Raw genomic sequence first — 20,507 nt, 5'->3', positions numbered from 1 at the left:
GCCTCAGCTGCGCCTAGAAATTCTGTCCATAAAAATTATGAACAGAATCGGTGACAAAGGGCAGCCTTGGCGGAGTCCAACCCTCACCGGAAACGAGTCCGAGTTACTGCCGAATATGCGGACCAAACTCTGACTCCGGTCGTACAGGGACCGAACACCCCGTATCAGGGGGTTCGGTACCCCATACTCCCGAAGCCCCCCCCGACAGGACCCCCCCAAGGGACACAGTCGAACGCCTTCTCCAAGTCCACAAAACACATGTAGACTGATTGGGCGAACTCCCATGCACCCTCAAGGACCCTGCCGAGGGTGTCGTGCTGGTCCACTGTTCCACGGCCATGACGAAAACCACACTGCTCCTCCTGAATCTGAGAGTCAACTTCCCGACGGACCCTCCTCTCCAGCACCCCTGAATAGACCTTACCAGGGAGGCTGAGGAGTGTGATCCCCCTGTAGTTGGAACACACCCTCCGGTCCCCCTTCTTAAAAAGGGGGACCACCACCCCAGTCTGCCAATCCAGAGGCCAATGTTGCAGAGGCGTGTCAACCAGGACAGCCCTACAACATCCAGAACCTTGAGGAACTCCGGGTGAATCTCATCCACCCCCGGGGCCTTGCCACCGAGGAGCTTTTTAACTACCTCGGTGACCTCAACCCCAGAGATAGTAGAGCACGCCTCAGAGAACCCAGACTCTGCTCCCTCATGGGAAGGCGTGTCGGTGGAATTGAGGAGGTCTTCGAAGTATTCTCCCCACCAGCTCACAACGTCCCGAGTCGAGGTCAGCAGCGCCCAATCCCCACTATACAGTGTTGGTGGTGCACTGCTTCCCCCTCCTAAGACGCCGGATGGTGGACCAGAATTTCCTCGAAGCCGTCCAGAAGCCTTTCTCCATGGCCTTACCGAACTCCTCCCATGCCCGAGTTTTTGCTTCAGTGAGCACCAAAGCTGCATTTGTAACGCACTCACAAAAATAAAAAAGAAAGTTAATTTTTTTTTATTTTTTGCTCAAGAAAATTAAACTGGCTGCCATTTTCAATAATATCAATACGTGTTGGAGCAATTGGTAAATAACTAACTCCCTTTCGAACACCACTTTTTCATCATCAAAATCAAAAACTGAAAAGCACTGGCAGAGCCGGTGTGGGAAAATGAATGTACTCTACTATGCAGTGGAAATAAAATAAAAAATACAGCTTGCTTCAGTTTCCAAACACCGCTTTGTTGAAGTTGGCATTATATCTTTTGTTGTGGTCAAACTGTATAGCATTGCATCACATGAAAAACAGCTAGTACCCCAAAATTATGTTTAATCAATAATTTAATGTGCTGAAAAATTGCTAATTTATCAGGGTGTCATCATTAAAAGGACACAAGCACGGTGAGCGAGAGCCACATCCTTGAAAGCCTCATGCATGAACCCAATAAAAGCTGCTTAATATCCAAAAACTGTCAACAAATCATCACCAAATTTTACGGGAAAATCTCTAATCATGGCAGCTTCAACCTCTGAAAATATTTCAACGATAAGCCTAATCTTTTAGATTTTATGGATCAAATCATGTCAGCCGCAGTTTCAGGACAGGAGACCCTCGTTATGGGTCATCCGACATTATGACAGCCAGCCAATGTCCACATCTGTCACACAATGCCTGCTTCAGAAACCCCTTTGTGATCCACACACACACACACATATACAGTCCTATATGTTTGTGGTGCAATGGATTCAAAATTGAGCTGAGGTCTGAGGAAATAAATCTGCAAGAATTACGTATTGTGGGATGACGTGACTGTCTTCTTTTCTCGAGGTGTTTGAAAGGTTTTTTTTTTTTTTTTTTTTTTTTTAAAACAAGCCTTCGAACATATTTCTCTGTCACTATGTTCACTCATTTTCGTCTAAACAATACACCCAGACTTTCGATATGGACAAAACCTACACCATGGAAAACAGAAGTTCAATGAGGAAATGTAATTGGCTCTTCCTCCTTATGTGTCGAGCTGTGACAGGCTGACATGTCCAAAATGTGGGTGGGCCAAAATCTGGACTGAAATTCAGATATTTCATCAGTAAATGATTCTAAAATGACGACTGAGTTTATTTTATTTTTTTCTGCAGACATCATTTATAAATCCAAAACTATGGAAAAAGTGCCCATGTCCTCACCTTTAACTCGTCCCTTGAAAGTATTTTGGCACCGGTGTTAATTCTCAACTCTCGCAGGCCTTTTAGAAAATATATGGACAACAAGAAGGTAGATACAAGAACAGCTGGTATACAGAATACAAGAATGTAGAAGTCAGTAACATAGTAATTACTTTTTTATATTAAACATTTACATTTTCATTAAAAGCATCTTGAGCACTACTATTCTCACCAGCACACTTGTGTGTCTTAGCCCGATCCTTATGAGAGAATCTCTGACCACAAATTGAGCAGGAAAAGGGTTTCTCACCAGTGTGGGTTCTTGTGTGTTTTATTAAAGTTGCCTTTTCAGAGAATCTTTGACCACAAAATGTGCAGGAAAAAGGTTTTTCACCAGTGTGGGTTCTTGTGTGTACTTTGAAATCTCCCTTGTGAGAGAATCTTTTACCACAAACTGAGCAGGAAAAAGGTTTCTCACCCGTGTGGGTTCTTGTGTGGCTTGTCAAGTTTCCCTTGTGAGAGAATCTTTGACCACAAACTGAGCAGGCAAAAGGTTTCTCACCAGTGTGGGTTCTTGTGTGTATTTTTAAGGCTCCCTTCTGAGTGAATCTTTGACCACAAACTGAGCAGGAAAAAGGTTTCTCACCAGTGTGGGTTCTTGTGTGTTTTTTTAAATGTCCCTTCTGAGTGAATCTTTGACCACAAACTGAGCAGGAAAAAGGTTTCTCACCAGTGTGGGTTCTTGTGTGTATTTTTAAGTGTTCCTTCTGAGTGAATCTTTGACCACAAACTGAGCAGGAAAAAGGTTTCTCACCAGTGTGGGTTCTCGTGTGTATTTTTAAGACTCTCTTCTGAGTGAATCTTTGACCACAAACTGAGCAGGAAAAAGGTTTTTCACCAGTGTGCGTTCTAGTGTGTATTTTTAAAGTTTCCTTCTGAGTGAATCTTTGACCACAAACTGAGCAGGAAAAAGGTTTTTCTCCAGTGTGTGTTCTTGTGTGGCTTGTCAAGTCTCCCTTGCGAGAGAATCTTTTATCACAAATAGAGCAGGAAAAAGCTCTCTCTCCAGTATGTGTTATGTGTTGTTTCAAACTGCTCTTAAACGTTTTCCCATACTGAGAACATTTCCATCGTTTGTTGTCAGTGTGACATGTCATATCACCTTCAGACTGTTTATCATCATGATTTTCATCAGTGTGAGGAGAGTGTGACATCATGTCGTCACTATCTGACAGTGGAGGTAAGAGGCCGTCTGCTTGTGATCCTCCACAGTGGTCTCCATCACCTTCTGTTGTAATGTGTTGACTTGAGCTGCTGCTTGGAGGCTCCACCCCTCTGTTCTCCTCACTTTGACCATCTTCACTCTTCAAAGGGACACCAGTAGATGGAAACTTTGTGATATCCTCCTCTTCCACCTTGATGTGGGGGCAGGCTTCTTCCTCCTCTTTTTTAATCGAAATGGGCTCCTCTTCCTCTTTGATATGGTAGACCTCTTCGTCCTCCACTTCCTCTTTAATGTGAGGGGGCTCTGGCTCCTGCCGCTCAGTACGAAGCTCTTCAGTGATGTCTGCAAGACACAAGAACACAAACACACATGGTTTGTAAATATTTTCTCATGTTGTGTATTATGGTTTATATTTATATTTAAGGTTAATATGAAAACTAGATGAGTTTAATGTATTGGAAATAAAACTAGATGGGTCAACAACAACAATAAAATGTGAAAGTGTAAATTAATAAACTTCATAAAATCAATAGTATCAATTAAGATAATACAGTGGACCCTGCATACTCCCTGTTTGGCATTTGCAAATTTCTTTGGCATTTGCAAATTTTTTTGTATTGTTGTTGTGACAGTGTTGTTGTGACCAGTAGGTATATATTGGGGACCACCAGAAATGGCACCTACGAAGAGGCACGCTTACGAAGCAAAGTTTAAACTGCAAGCTATCAGTTAGGCAGAGGAACATGAGAATCAAGCAGCCGCAAGAAAATTCAAGATCAACGAATCCATGGTTCGCAAATAGATGAAAATGTACTGCAGTTCTTGTCCAAGTTGGGGTGTCGCTACGGCTGGTAATTGGCTAGGATGCCACAGGGTGAAGTTTCCTCTGCATTTTTTGGCCATTTCCAGTAGCCGTTTTTCCTTTCCTTTCCGTAACAAGGAACAAAGCAACAACAATGGTGACCGTGGAACAGCGTCTGCTTGAACAAATGCACCTAGATGACCAGATGATACGTATAATTATGGTGCAAAATCGCTCAAGAAGGCGTGGTACGTGGAACCGGGAGGAACGGTGGGTACGACTCAAACGGACCAATCACGAGAGATGATCTCTGCGGCATTCTACGCGCAGCAACAATTTTTGTCATGTGCGCGTCAAGTGACGCAGAGGGGCCACGCGGGCCAGTGCATCGGTCACGTGATGCAATGCGGGTGTTGTCGGCCGCGCGAGCGTGGGAGTATAAAGAGGCCTTTATTTTGAAATTTACAGCCCTACTTTTATTTAGTAAATTAGAAAACACACAGTTGTGCTCATATGTTTTATTACCCAGGCAGAATTTGTAAGATAGGTACAATTCTTTGAAGAAAACAAGAAGGACCAGGTGAAACATGAAATGTTATTTTAATGGGATTCAAATTAAACGGTCAAGCATTTCATAAAAGCATTATCATTAAACAAAACATAACCAAATAGAAATTAGTGATGGTTGTTCGCTCATCAGTCATATTTAAAAAAAAAAAAAAAACAACAACATTATTTCACAAATCCTGCCAGGGTATGTAAACTTTTAAGCACAACTCTACATATATGCAGTCATATGCACCCTTGTCATACTGGAATGAAAGTGTAGGCTTCACCTTTCTCATAGCCTCTTGGTGGCGGTGGCATTTTGTAATGAAAGTGTCCAGCTTTTTCATAACCACTAGATGGCGGGAGACATTTATAAAATGTTTTTCCCAATTGCCCCTATACACCTATGTATAATGCGCACCATTGACTTTTGACAAATTTGGGGGGGGGGGGGGGGGATTGCGCATTATACACAAGAAATTACGGTAGTCCTCCATTTTGACATCTTTTGTGCACAGTAACGATTGAACATGACCTTTTGTTTTGATTAATTTTGAGACCTGAGCGACGACTTTCTAAGTCTAATTCCTGAATACGACGATGTAGTTGTTCAGCATCGTAGGAAAATAAAATGATGTCATCTGCAAAACGAAGATCCCTCAAATAACCGCAGTTATTTTTAGCCCTTCCTTTTCCCAATTGAGCTTTTTAAATATTTCTTCAAGGCAACCAAGCTGTCAACAGCTTCGGAGACAGTGTGTCGACTTGCCTGACGCCTTTCCGTAGACATATTTGCACTCTTTTATCACGGAGACCTGAACCAGAAGAACCGTTGTATATTGATTGTAGAATGTTGATAAAGGTCGTTTCTATCCCTTGATTTAGCAGTGCCTGCAATGTCAAAGTTGTGATGACTGAGTCAAACACTTTTTCATAGTCAATGAAGGCTACACACAGAGGCATTTTGTACTCGTTAAATTATTTTTTTAACTGTATGTGGTATATGTTTTTTTTTAAGTTGTCTTTTACTTTTCTGTACCTTGCTTTTTTTTTTAATGTTTTTTATATTTTTTTAAAAATTGTTTTAATCATGTAAAGCACATTGAGTTACAAGGATTTTTGTATTTCTTTTGTTCAGACAAAGCAACTGTTTTCCAGTAAAGAGGAATCTCTTACCTTGCTGAGTTTCGTTTGTCACTCCAGCTTTCGTGAGAGCTGTCACTGCTTCCTGGTGTGACGTGTCTTTTAAAACAGCCGATCGGGTCGGGAAACCATCAAAATAAAGTTCCCCGACCCGATCGAATCTGCGCTTCAACCCCTCACCGCCATTGAAGAATGGTGTCCCAGATGTGAGGGAGCATGTACGCTCCCTCATCCCCGTTGATGGTGTCATTTCTACACTTCCGTATTTTTATTGACTCTTTTATCCATTGTGTGTATTTATTGGTTTCAGAGGTGATAATCTTCCCATTTTCCCAGTCCATAATGTGGTTGTTCCTCCTGCAGTGATCTGTTATGACTGTTTTGATTTTGTTTTCACTCCTGTATCTATTTGATCGTTTCTCATTCTGCGTTGTATCAGTTCTGTTATTCCTCTGATGTATGGTAAGTGTTACTACCTCCTTGTTTTTGGTGTCCATTTTCTGTTTGTCGTTCTCTTTTCTTTCCTTTTTCTTCTCTTCATGTTGTCTGGCTTGCTGATTTTCCTCCTCCTGTCTGTCCTTATTGGAGGCTTTAGAGAATATCTGCTCACATGCCTTTTAGGGAACTTTTATTCAACGTGCGTTAATGTAATGTAACATTTAACTCGTTACTATATCACATTGTACAGTTTGTATATGTCTTAGCTCCTATTTTGCGTTGTTTTACTTACCTGTCTGCAGCCAGGTCGGCATTGTAAATATTGTACCTGGATACGGTTCTATAAAATAAATAAATAAATAAATATAAATGACTTCATGGACAGCGCTTATTCAGTTTATAAATACAGCAGTGTGAAGTATTTCGGTATTTGTAAATGTGTTTACATGAAAGAAAATTTATTGTATATTGCAAATATTTATTTGTGAACGGAAGGTTTTTTTTATTTTTGTGGTGTAGGATGTTCTGATGTCCAGAGGAGATACTGGTTTGTGTGTGTGGGTTTCCTATAAATTGTTATTTTTATGCTGCCATCTTCATTGCGGTGTATGTTTAAGTCCAGGAATGACATGGTCCACTTAGTTTCCTCTTCATGTGTGACTTTTATGTTGCCGGTACTGTCTCTTGTGTTGAGATGGTCTGTAAAGTCTTGTGTGTGTCCAGTTTTTCTTATTTCGTATGTCGTCTACGTATCGTTTCCAGAGTGTTGGTTTGTATTGTTGGGGTGCAGTCTGGATGGCTTTGGTTTCCAAGTCCTCCATGAAAAAACTGCTCATATTGCGAATTGTGGATCTCCCATTGAAGCGCAGACTCGATCGGGTCGGGGAACTTTATTTTGAAGGTTTCCCGACCCGATCAGCGGTTTTAAAAGACACGTCACACCAGGGAGCAGTGACAGCTCTGCCGAAGGCTGGAGTTGACAGCCAAAACTGTCAGCAAAATAAGAAATTCCTCTTAACCAGGAAAAAAAAATGGTCTGAACAAAAGAAACCAAATAACCCTTTAAAAGAAGACAAGATGAACGTTGTAGACCTATCACATTGCGTTACCGTGTGTATTCAATGCCCTATATAAATAACACACCATTTTCCATTTTTTCTTCTTCTGTGTAGTTACTGCACCATTCATTGCGTGACGTGGCGGGATGCTAGAATAATAATCACGCACACATTGAATGAATAATGAAACTCGTTGCCAAAACTTAATTATCAATTTTATTGATTAATCATTGCAGCCCTAATTATATGTAACATCACACAGTGCCCTTAACCTTAAATAAACACAGGAATATTATTAAAATTAGAATGCATTTCCTTAACAAGTGAGAGAGAAGTGAACCGACCTGCTCTGCATTGTACAGTTCGCGGCTGCAGATTGAAAACAGCGTCCAGTAGTTTAGATTGTGGCTCCTTTTTTTCTATTGGTCCCCAAAGTTCCTCCTCGTACTCTGCTGTCCTTCTTGCGCACATTTTCACACGCCGATCACAACACTTTTCGGTCTACGTTGAAGGGATGAGAAAAGCAAGTGCAAATCGGACATGTGAAACAATGGTTAAGAATCGGACATCGTGGGTTAAACCACTGTTTCCCAACCAGGGGTACACGAGCACATTGCAGGAAACAGGCTTGGACAGGTGTCACAGAAAACATGAACCGGCGTTATGTATTCAGGATTTTTTTTTTAATTAACTGTAATCCAGTCCTGTTACTGAAAAAAGACATGTAACCAGATTACAGGTACATTTATTAAAAAGTTTGATTAATTTGCAGGATTACATTTTTAATGTGGGGAGAGAGCGGTCTGAGCACTGGCTTTCGCACTCCCGGGCCGAGCAACCTTGTCAGGAGTTTAGCAGAGTGGAAAGTGGGGAAACGGTGACAACATACCGCAGCCACCACGGCCACCGGTTGAATGGCCGTGTTGCTGTCCCAAAAGCGGCTTGTTTAAAAGCGAAGGACTAGACAGTGACTCTGGATTGTAGTCACTGGAGGATTGATTCATTTTGGATAATATTTACAAAGAAAACTGAGCTGTCAGTCATTTGGACTGCTGCTTACTTCGGCGATTGTGAGAGTTAGCGAGCACGCAGCTAAATTGGAAGTAAACATTTCACTATCCCGTCACAAATCACTCATTGCTTTACTTTTTAAACACCGTATTACCACTGCTAAACCTGTCACCGGGAAGTTTTTCCATGGTGACGTCATGTATCGTCGAGTGTGTGTGCTTGCGCGTGTGTGTACACCTTATTTTGTCCTCTTATTTCCATCCATTTTTTGAGCCGCTTCTCCTCACAAGGGTCGCGGGCGTGCTGCAGCTTATCCCAGCTATCATCGGCTATCAGCTATCATTTCTCCGGGCAAACTCCACACAGGCGGGGCCAGGGATTGAACCCCGGTCCTCAGAACTGTGAGGCAGATGCTCTAACCAGTCGCGCACCGTGCTGCCTCTTATTTCCATCTCTCTCGCAATAACAAACAGAGTGTTTGGCTCATGTACAAAGGTTTGAAAAACTTTGTTATGAAGCTAGTAAATCTAATTTCCCTCACGGGGTGAAGTTTCTCTCTTTCTATCTATTCCTCTTGTTGGAGAGTGAGCGCAATGTCCTATCACCGAAGGCCAAAAGGCCCAAATTACAAATTAATGAACAATTGCTCAACTCACCAAATGTGTGTTTGTTTGTTTTTCCTCTGAGGAACGGTAACCAGTTAAAAACTCACACAGGTTGCAATTTGATCTGTTTTATGTCAGGACTTCAGCAAAGAGGACAATTTTATCCAAATTCTGGGCTTTTTCCTTTTCCCTGATACCGAACCTCACGCCCGTGGTGTCGAAGGGTAGAAAATGGCGCCTCGCCCCTAGCAGCCTTCACAATTTATACTATCATGGGAGGAGCAGCTTCATCCAATGGCTGTTGAGCCTCACTTGCCTCCCTGTCGTCCAAGTTTGCGCAAGCAGCAGTATATTTGCACAAACGGGTCAAAATAACTTTTCTGCGCAAACAGTTATACAAGTGGTCAAAGTAGAGAATCATCAAACGTATGGGTGGGGGTACTAATGGTATGACAAAATGCTCAGGGGGTACACAAGACAAAAATGGTTGGGAACCACTGGGTTAAACGTTGCCTTGGTTAAAATGGCAAAGCATCAAAAGCAACAACAAGAGGAAACCGTAGAACATGTAATTATGGATTGTAAGAGATATGAGACAGAAAGAAGACAGCTAATTTGTGACCTCAGGACAGAAAATGAGTGTTTAAACATTATAGACATGCAACAAAACGATTCAAGAAATAAGTGTTCCGGGATATTATTTCAGTATCTCAGACAAACAAAACTGCTGGAGAATATTTAGCGGTTGTTTTACATTTAAGAGTTAATATGAGATATTCTGGTCCACACGGTTGTAGGTGGTGGAAAAAGAACACTTTCCCCTCACACTTGATCTCTGCTTCGTGAAGTGTTGATCACAAAAAAACCCGTTTCTTTGTTAGCATGCTAAGCTAAACTAGGCCGAAACGCTTCAACGTGCAACCAGGCGATTTCAACTACACACGAAGACTGAACGAATGAAGTCTTAGTCCAGTACAGTAGTGATTGACTTACTGTGACGAGGATTCAACACGTTTGGTACAAATCCAGGACTTTTTTTCGTGCAGCAAGTGGCAGCGCGTGTGATTACGGTTGAGACGAGTGTCGTACATAGATAAGACGACTAGATACACCGGGGCGCAGTAGCAGCCTGGCTACCTAACGTGCCTACTGGCGGCCATGTTGGGAAGGTCGTTGTTCCCATAGAAGGCAATGCATGACACTGAAATTAAGTCGTAACTTGCTCATTTCTTAACCGATATTAATGAAGGCGACTTTCTTGTCAACGCTAAAGCATATGCTTTCATTACACAACATTTGAAAAAAAGACAAAAGAAGTTTAGTTAGTTTAGCCCCCCCCCCCCGCGAGTTTAGTGCCACCGTCGGTACAGAACTCAAAATGGGCGTATTGTATCTACCTATATAGATACCTGTGAGTGTCGTCATGCAAACGCAAACAATCTTCGCCTCCCCACCAACTGGAATTGGCCGAGTTTCGTCTTTATTCCACCTGAATGTTATTTATCTCGTTTTTATCCAGCATATTTTACCACTAATTTAGTTTGAAATGATCGAAACAAACTATCAAATCCAACCTCCTGCGTCCGCGCATGCGCTTCCCTCGTTGCGGAGCAACTTCCGCTACAGATCGACTTTCGTGCAGTTTTGTTTGAGTAACCGAATTCGTTCCACGAATTAATTATTCCCAATTAGTTGTAGACGGATTGAAACCGCGACACAGTTCGTCCTTCACTGCTTTAAAGAAGTAAAACTTCATTTAAATCTTCGCGTCCGGATAAACTCGTCTTGGTGGTGCAAGTTGAAGCTTCTCGGCCTAGTTAGCTTAGCTCGCTAACAAAGACGCGTTTGTCAGCAACATAGCGCAAATTAGAGATCGCCTGTGAAGGTGTTGTGATTATCGTGTGAAATATGTGTGCAAGGACGACAGCAAAGTACGAGAAGGAACTTTCTGGAACGAAAGAGGAGGACGAGCCACAACGTCAACTTCTGGACTCTGTTCGCATGCAGCCTCACGTTGTGTTACACAGAGCAGGTTTGTACTCCTCTTACTCTCACTTGTTTAGTTACTAACTACTTTATGTTGTGAAAAATATTCCTCCTTTTATGTTTGAATGGAATCTTCTTGACTATATGTCATAGTGACGGCCAAATGAAACCTAATTTCTTTATACTCGCGCGACGTCACGGCGGCTGTCCACGCGTAGTTTGCCTTTATACTCGAGCGCAACCCACGCGCGCAGTTTTGAAAATGTACTGCAGTCCACCTCCAAGTCACTGCGGTCAAGCCAGCATCCACTCGTAAAGTAGCAGTCAAGCCAGCCGCCCCAAATTTTGTTCATTCTTGGCATTATGGCAATAAATCGCCAACTCGCAGCGAAAGCCACCTTCAAAATAAAAGCCTCCCCAATAATACGGACGTCAATGCTCTTCGGTTAAGGAATGCAACCAGCAATGTTAATTTGAATCTTGAGATGCATTTAAAAAATGCGTTTATTTTATATCTTATGTAAAATAAATGGTAAATGGACTGCACTTATATAGCGCTTTATCTACACCATCACAGTGCCCAAAGCGCGTCACAAAGCCTCACATCCACACACATTCATAAACCAATGGGCGACTGCTGCCATGCAAGGCTCTGCCAGGCCCACTGGGAGCAAATTAGGGTTCAGTGTCTTGCCCAAGGACACTTCGACATGCGGACAGTCATAGCAAGGATTTGAACCTGTTCTACCTACTGAGCCAAAACCACCCTAAAATAATCCCATTGGTATCGCAAGACAAGTCCAGATCTATGTGACAGACCACCAAGGACTCCACTAAAAGAGGTTGGATGAAGATCTGATATTGTATTTCAAAATAAAAGTCTCTGAAAACTGCATATTTTTCTGTCATTACCCCTGACTGAAAAAAATCTGTTAAAAAAAAAATCTATGAGCTATTGCAACACCGGTCCAGTACAGGGGAGATACTACACCACCTCAAGTCTCCAACAAAAGTGGTCCCACCAAAATCTGATGGGGCATTTCAAAATAAAAGTCCCTGAAATTGGTATATTTCACTGTCACTACCACTGATTTAAAACATTCATTACAAACAACCTACAACCCCAATTCCAATGAAGTTGGGACGTTGTGTTAAACAAATAAAAACAGAATACAATGATTTGCAAATCATGTTCAACCTATATTTAATTGAATATACTACAAAGACAAGATATTTAATGTTCAAACTGACCAACTTTATTGTTTTTAGCAAATAATCATTAATTTAGGATTTTATGGCTGCCACACGTTCCAAAAAAGATGGGACAGGTGGCAAAAAAGACTGAGAAAGTTAAGGAATACTCATCAAACACCTGTTTGGAACATCCCACAGGCTCATTGGGAACATGCGGGTGCCATGATTGGGTAGAAAAGGAGCTTCCCAGAATTGTTCAGTCATTCACAAGCAAAGGTGGGGCGAGGTTCACCTCTTTGTTAACAAGTGCGTGAGAAAATAGTCCAACAGTTTAAGGACAATGTTCCTCAATGTACATTTGCAAGGAATTGAGGTATTTCATCATCTACGGTCCATAATATCATCCAAAGGTTCAGAGAATCTGGATAAATCAGTGCATGTAAGCGGCAAGCCGAAAACCAACATTGAATACTTTTGGAATGAGCTTCTTTTTCTGAAATTCGGTATTACTTTTACGCCAGATGTAATGGGGGACACAGCTTCCAAAACGTTCAACTATTGTCTCGTCAGACCACAGAGTATTTCCCCAAAAGTCTTGGGGATAATCAAGATGGCTTCTGGCAAAATTGAGATGAGCCTTGATGTCCTTTTTGCTCAGCAGTGGTTTTTGTCATGCAGGCCATTTGTGCCCAGTCTCTTTCTTGTGGTGGAGTCATGAACACTGATCTTAAGTGAGGCCTGCAGTTTTTTGGATGTTGTTGTGGGGTCTTTTGTGACCTCTTGGATGAGTCGTCGCTACGCTCTTTGCATAATTTTGGTCGGCCGGGCACTCCTCGGAAGGTTCACCACTGTTCCATGTTTTCACCATTTGTGAGTAATGGCCATAAAAGAGAAATAATTAACATGACCATTTTTTTCATGGGATTATAAAACAAGTATCTATAATGAATTATGATTTAAGTACATCTATTATTACAGACTTGTTTATATACAGAATGCAAGGTATAAAATCATATACAATGTGTCTAAATGAATATCTATTTCTTCAGCTATTTACAAGCTGTGAACTGGCCCAGACTAAGACTAATAATAAAATGTTAAGCACATGTAAAAAGATCTAAAAAGAGAAGAAACCGTTCTTATGTCTACAAACCAAAAAGGTTTAGTCCTTTATTTGTACAGAAAATAAGTAACGATTATGACTTATGTCTACAAACAAACATAAGTTAATCCAGGTTAGGTCGGTGGGTCATGAAAAATGAGCACCAAGCAACAACATGAGCACCAGACCAATTTTGTTTTTGTTTTTAGCAGAGCTGTTGTTTATATTCCGGCTGCTCTCATTTCCAAACACGACAACTCTTTCCCACTCACCCTGCCTCATAGAGCTGCGCTGTAAAAAACAGCTAATGCACCTAGCTGCTAACCAATGATGAGACATTTCTCCGAGGTGGGCTGGCGCTATTCAAGTGTGGCACAAAGTCCGCGTGAGCTAAACTGAACTATGATAGGAACAAATGTTCATCCAGTGATTCCATTCAGTACTTTCACACAAATGATTTCTTCGTTTGAACGGGTCATTGTTGAACGACATAACACTGAGACACTCGGGGAGTGTGAGACAAATTTAAACATGCAGTAAGTTGAACACAAAGGAGTAACTAATGTTTTCACGTAACTTCTGGTTTTAGCCATTCTCTTTTAGCTCATCATTTGGCATTTTGTTGACAAAAAGTTGACGTTATAACAATAAATAGGTTGCAAATGTAACAAAATCTTCCAACTGGATGGTAGAATTAACCATCAAGGGGTTCTTGGATTAATTTTGATGTGACACGAAAACTAGCTATGATGGGTCATTAACTATTTCAGCTTACCAAAATTGCATTAATTACTCCAGTTAGTAGTGCCTCATGTCAAAGAAGTTTCTCTGCGCACTTAAACCAAGCAAAAGCCTAGGGATACAAAATATTAGTCTAGGAGGGCAAACTCTCTTGATGGGAAAAAAAATGTCACACAATTTCCCACTCAGCATGCAAACAGGAGACTCATGGTAATTTACATCATGCAAATTGTAAAGATCTGTAAATATGAACAAAGATGAACAAAAATATTCTTAAGTGTGTCACTTTTAGGCAGGCCAGTTCCCTTTTTTTTTAATTGCAAAGCAAACAAATTAAAATGACCTGTATTCTATTTCTGTACATCACACTTTACCTATAGTAAAATAAATGGCTCATAAATTATTGATTGTGACTCAATTTGAGTGCCTTGAGAAGCTTTTGAAATGACCAATTATTGTACTTTGCATCCATCCGTTTTCTACCGCTTATCCGAGGTCAGGTCACGGGGGCAGTAGCTTTAGCAGGGATGCCCAGACTTCCCTCTCCCCAGTAATGTGATATATGGTTTTATTGTTTAACTGGTTTGTGCTTGAACATTGGTGCTAATTTTCAGGGAAGATAAAATGTAAATCAGATAAGGGTGTGGGGGTGTGCTGCTTGAAAGCTCCCAGTAGGGTGTGTCATGAACGGAACAGAGGATAGGACCCAAAAATGCACGACTCCAAAACAAATGGACAGTTTCCAAAAAGAGAGGTTTAATATACGGGCAGAGGTCGGTACACAGGCAGGCAATCCAAGAAAGGCAACAGTATCCAAAAACATGAGGCAAAGAGGCGAGGTCGATAATCGGAACCGGGTCAAGTCTTACTGTGAGTCTGTGACGTGGAAACAAGGAATGCTGGAACGCGACGACAAGGTGCAACGAACTGGCGACGAGAGGTAATGAGACACGAGGTTAAATACAAGGGGTAATTAGGGTGAACGAGGCACAGGTGGTGAAGATTCTCACAGGAGCAGGTGTGTGTGTGAAACGAGGGGAAGACAAAAACCGGAACACACACCCAGGACAGGTTGCACGTGGAGGCCACAGGGAACATCTGTCGGAGATAACAGTGGCTACAAAGGATTGCTGTGAACTTTGAGAAGCGAGACGTGTGGAGACAGCGTCTGGCAAACGGCCATCATTCTGAATAGCAACGATGACGTCAATGGACCCTGGACCAATCAGACGAAGACAATTCCACATTTCCTCTTTGAAACCTTGTATAAGTCTGGGGCAGGAACAGATAGCTTTGTTCGGACTACACTATCTCTGCTAAGGCTAAGATGGGGTAGCTGCGGACCCAGAGTTCTGAAGTATGCATAGACTCCTCTGTCAGGAATAAATTGGTTGGCTTTTAACACATCGTTATAATCGTAGTTCATTCACGAAAATGAACACGCTAGGAACCTTGAGAGTTAATAGGTGATTTTAAAACGCAGGTTATTTTACCAGGCACTTCATCCAGTTCTTCGGGGGGATCCCGAGGTGTTCCCAGGCCAGATTGTACTGTACTTTCCGTTTTGTGCAATTACGTTCCTACCAGTTTTCTCCAGGTACTCCGGTATACTCCCACATCCCGAAAACATGCATGCTAGGTTGATTGAAGACTCTAAATTGTCCACAGGTGTGAATGTGAGTGCAAATGGTTGTTTATCTATATGTGCCCTGCGATTGGGCGGCGACCAGTTCAGGGTGTACCCCGTCTCTCGCCCGAAGTCATCTGAGATAGGCGCCAGCACACCCGTGACGCTCGTGAGGATAAGCGGTTCAGAAAATGGATGGACCTTTTGACCATAAACCTTTTCCAAATCATGTTTATTTTGTTAGAATCTATTTAATTAGGTTAGGGCTAAATTAAGTTACAGTACACATTGTGAATACATCTAAAGACCACTTCAAGATTTTGCTATATTAATAGATTTACCATCTATTAATAATGCAGTACTGTAATTGTCATACATCCTAGAATCACATTCGCAACTGCCAGTGAGGTCTGTGGGTGGGGAGGAAAAAGACCACCAAGCAACAACCTCTGGTGCGCCATGGAGCACCAGACCAAAATTTGTATGTGCACCCCTGTATATACAGTAGCTGCCTGTTAATGGCAGGAAATAGTTAAATTGTGAAGCTCAACGGAGCAGACGGACTAGCACAACGCGGTTACATCATCAATGCGAGGGAAGAAGGCAGAAGCGGCGCGTACATATTTGATTCAAGGAGCGCAAAATATATGCAGATGCGGTGGTTTGCAAGCTGCCGTTAAACACAAAAAAAGAAGATGTTGACTTTTTGCGGTGGCTGCGAAAAAAGAAGACAAAATGCCAAAACTTTGGGAGTATTTCAGACTGATAAGAAAGGCGAACACCGGTGACACGAGAGCCAAAATTTAGGGACGGGAGCCTGGCGCAGCTGCCGAGGAGCCGGAACGGGAGCCTGACGCAGCTGCCGAGGAGCCGGAACGGGAGCCTGGCGCAGCTGCCGAGGAGCTGGAACAGGAGCCTGTCATATGAGACTAGGACGGGAAAAAACTGACTAGGACGGGAAAAACTAGGGAAGGAATCGGAACAATCAAAATCGGATCAATCAAAATCGGTGTCGGAGTCAGAATCTGAAAAATCTGAATCAAAAAAACAATGTGAAGGTAAAATTGTAGGGCATGGGGAATAACTAGGAAAAGTGGGGGACACAGGTGAAAAGGACTGAGAAGACTGAACGATAGGGCTTACCGGAGGAGGGTTGTTATGGTTGGCAGGCTAAGTGCCCAGACTGGTGGCGTGCAGTGTGACGCTGTGTTCTTCCCGCTGGGTCCTGTTTTGGTCGGTGCTTTCTGTCACGATTGGTTGTCGAAGGCGAGGAAGGCAAGGCAAAAACGTGGAGGACCCAAGTGCAGGGATGCAAGAACGGAGTGCAGGAGTCTCAAAAAATTATATTTAATTTCCCCCCACAAAAGGCAAACATGGATCATGGATAACGCAAACTAAATGTAGTCCCACAACAGATAACCAAAGTAGCACTTGAATAAACCTAAAACTGGAAACAAACTATGACTGGTGAGGAAGACGTGGAACAGACAGGGGTATTGCGCAATAATAATAATAAAAAAAAAGAAAAATTTAACTGCAATATAGAAGGGGGTTTACTGTACTATCACCACTACTATTACTATATTCTATTACTCCTACAATACCACTACTACCATCACCACCAATACTACCACCAATATCACAATTATGACTACCACTGCGACGTCTATCACCACCATTACTACGATTACAACTACTACTTCAATTGCTCCTATCATACTTTCAAGAATAGGAGTAAAATATTTATGAACTGTGTGGATAAAGTGTTATTTCTGCTTACATTAATAACAATGTGCTCATTACTGTTAAAATAAAGGAGATTTTTCCATAATCAGACTGCCCACTTCTGGGAAGGTTCACCACTGTTCTGTGTTGTCGCCATTTGTGGATAATGGCTCTCACTGTGGTTTGCTAGAGTCCCAAAACTTTAGAAATGCCTTTATAACCTTTTCCACACTGATCAATCTCAATTAATTTATTCCTGAATTTATTTAGATCTCTGCATGATGTCTAGCTTTTCAGGATCTTTGGGTCAAATTCACTTTGTCAAGCAGGTCCTATTTAAGTAATTTTTTGATTGAGAAGAGGTGTGGCAGTATCAGGCCTTGGGTGTGGCTGGAGAAATTTAACTCTGGTATGATTAGCCACAGTTATGTTTTAACAGGGGCGTGGCAGTTTTTTCACACAGGACCATATAGGTTTGGATTCTTTTTCGCCCTTAATAAAAACCTTCATTTAAAAAACGCATTTTGTGTTTACTTGTGTCGTGTTTGATTAAATGAAATTTGTTTGATGATGGGAAACAAGCATAAGCACACGCCAAAAAATAAGTAATCAGGAAGGGGGCAACCACTTTTTTTTTTTACCCTACTCTAACTGCATGTTTTTAATGTGGCCAGAGAAAAGCCAAGTGACCAGAGGGAGAATACTCCAGAAACTCTACTCAGGAAGGCCAGAGCTCGGTTTCGGACAGCCAACCTGAGAACTGTGTGTAGATGTGCTCAACACTAGTGGCCCCTAACTGATCATTTTGAGGGGCGCCAGGAGAAAATGTATTAATTCGACTTGCAGAGTAAATATTCACATTTCCTCTCATTGGGTCTCATTCACTAATCATGCATACACAGATTTGTGTATACATTTTGATGCACAAATCTGTGGTTTATCAATATGTCTGTATTTTGTTTTCCTTTTTTTTTAATTCGTACTGTTTGCCACAGGTTGAGAATTTACTTGTGGTGGTGATCAGCACATACACAATACAAGAATATTTGTGTGTATGATATATACACATCACCATTTTTCCCATTAAATATATTTCTGAAGGTGCTATTTACCTGAATATTTCTCCAGTTGTTGGGAACAACCCAAGTAATCCATACATGAGAAGAAAGAACAAAGAATCAGAATCATCTTTATTTGCCAAGTATGTCCAAAACACACCAGGAATTTGTCTCCGGTAGTTGGAGCCGCTCTAGTACAACAGACAGTCAATTTACAAAACACTTTGGAGACATAAAGACATTGACAAAAAACAATTGTGCAAAAAGATGCAGAAGAAAAATTAAGAAATTAAGTTGTTTGTAGTACTGTGAAATGACACAGGGAAAAAGTATTGAACACGCGAACTGGTATTTATTTAATACATTCTACAAAAGCCTTTGTTTGCAATGACAGCTTGAAGATGCCTCCTGTATGGAGAAACTAGTCGCATGTATTGCTCTGGTGTGATTTTGGCTCATTTTTCCACACAAGCAGACTTCAAATCTTGAAGGTTCCTTGGGCTTGGACCTTGAGTTTTAGTTCTTTCCATAGATTTTTGATTGGATTCAGGTCAGGTGTTTGGCTGGGCCATTCAAGCAGCTATATATTTTTTTCTTTGAAACCAATTGAGAGTTTCCTTAGCAGTATGTTTTGGATCATTATCCTGTGTAGCGTATATTGTTTTTTGGATAAAACTGAATTTATTTAGGAAATAAATTTCTCGAAGCCGCAGCGTTGCTGCTGGTTTAGCGTGATTTGCCGCCTAGTGTTATAAATCAAGGTATTTTGTCTCGTAAAGGGCTCCACGTCACTTTTTATATGTATAAAATTTAGGAGAAGGTGACAACAAACCTTTTTATAAGTCTCAATCTAAAGGTTGCTACATTTTTTGAAATACGAGTTCTAGATGACAGAAGCTTACTTAAACTCAAAACACACACAAAACACGAGTGGAATTTTATCGAAAATATAATGAAATCTACGAGGGATTTATAGGTAAGCACAAAGAGGCTAACTACAAGAAGAAAATAACACTAATACTGGTGAAAGAAGAAAAAAATGGTGTATAAAAAGGGAAATAGGACATTGTGAGCTGCTGGGGTAATAAAAATGTGAATGTGAGCATTTAATGCGTTGAGTCAGAGCGAGAGAGCAAAATTGGGATTTTGTGTGATGCTAGTAAATTCCCAAAAATTATTAGGCACTAAACTTGTACATTTTGTCTTCTTTTGTCTTGCAGATGTCAGTGAAAATCTTCATCCAGCGCGGAAGCAATCAGTGTCCCCTCACATCAAAGAGGAAGAGGAGGATGAAGAGGTTCAACCCATCAAAGAGGAGGAGGAAGAGTTCCTACACATTAAAGAGGAAGAGCAGGAGGAAATCATCAAGGTTCCATCGACTGGCTTTGAAGAATGAAGATGAAGGTCAAAGTGAGGAGAGCAGAGGGACGGAGCCTCCAAGCAGCAGCTCAAGTCAACACATGACAACAGAAGGTGATGGAGACCACTGTGGAGAATCACAAGCAGACGGCCTCTTAGCTCCACAATCAGATCGTGACATGACGTTGCACTCTACTCACACTGATGGAAATGATGATGGTGAACCGTCTGAAGGTGATATGACATGTCACACTAACAACAAACAATGGAAATGTTCTCAGTCTGGGAAAAAAATTGCGAATAAGAGCATTTTGAAAAAACGTGCGCGAACACACACTGGAGAAAAACGTTTTTGCTGCTCACTTTGTGGTCAAAGATTCTCTGTGAAGGGAAAGTTAAAAATACACACAAGAACCCACACTGGTGAGAAACTGTTTGCCTGCTCAGTTTGTGGTCAAAGATTCTCTCGAAAGGGACATTTGACAAGTCACACAAGAACACACACTGGAGAGAAGCCTTTTGCCTGCTCAGTTTGTGGTCAATCTTTCTCTGCGAAGGGAACATTGACAAGTCACACAAGAACCCACACTGGTGAGAAACCTTTTGCCTGCTCAGTCTGTGATCAAAGATTCTCTCGAAAAGGACATTTGACAAGTCACACAAGAACACACACTGGAGAGAAGCCTTTTGCCTGCTCAGTTTGTGGTCAAAGATTCTCCTTAAAGGAAAGCTTAAAAGTACAC

At 41.6% G+C, this 20,507-nt stretch overlaps 1 protein-coding gene across 2 annotated transcripts; it reads right to left on the bottom strand.

Moving 5' to 3' along the window:
- On the bottom strand, positions 1-10,146 carry LOC133398243 (zinc finger protein OZF-like). 2 transcript variants are annotated; one of them, XM_061669866.1, is made up of 3 exons: positions 9,966-10,146; positions 7,701-7,857; positions 1-3,708 (listed from the first exon to the last, which is right to left on the bottom strand). In XM_061669866.1, exons 2-3 carry the CDS (start codon positions 7,825-7,827, stop codon positions 2,324-2,326), a joined length of 1,512 nt encoding a protein of 503 aa, XP_061525850.1. In that variant the 5' UTR covers positions 7,828-7,857; positions 9,966-10,146; the 3' UTR covers positions 1-2,323. The 2 variants fall into 2 exon arrangements, with proteins under 2 accessions (XP_061525850.1, XP_061525851.1); XM_061669867.1 differs by lacking the exon at positions 9,966-10,146 and adding an exon at positions 7,442-7,505 and having other exon boundaries at positions 7,701-7,751.
- Positions 10,147-20,507: the final 10,361 nt, after the last annotated feature.

The sequence above is a fragment of the Phycodurus eques genome, unplaced genomic scaffold (genome assembly GCF_024500275.1).
Source record: "Phycodurus eques isolate BA_2022a unplaced genomic scaffold, UOR_Pequ_1.1 contig_27, whole genome shotgun sequence".
Classification (NCBI taxonomy): Eukaryota; Metazoa; Chordata; class Actinopteri; order Syngnathiformes; family Syngnathidae; genus Phycodurus; species Phycodurus eques.
This window is presented reverse-complemented; position numbering and strand designations above follow the sequence as displayed.

Excerpts from the sequence above, each read along its gene's own strand:
- LOC133398243 (XM_061669866.1), bottom strand. The coding sequence starts at position 7,827 with ATGTGCGCAAGAAGGACAGCAGAGTACGAGGAGGAACTTTGGGGACCA. Across the intron at positions 3,709-7,700 it reads AACTGTACAATGCAGAGCAG|ACATCACTGAAGAGCTTCGT; the intron begins GTCGGTTCACTT and ends TGTGTCTTGCAG.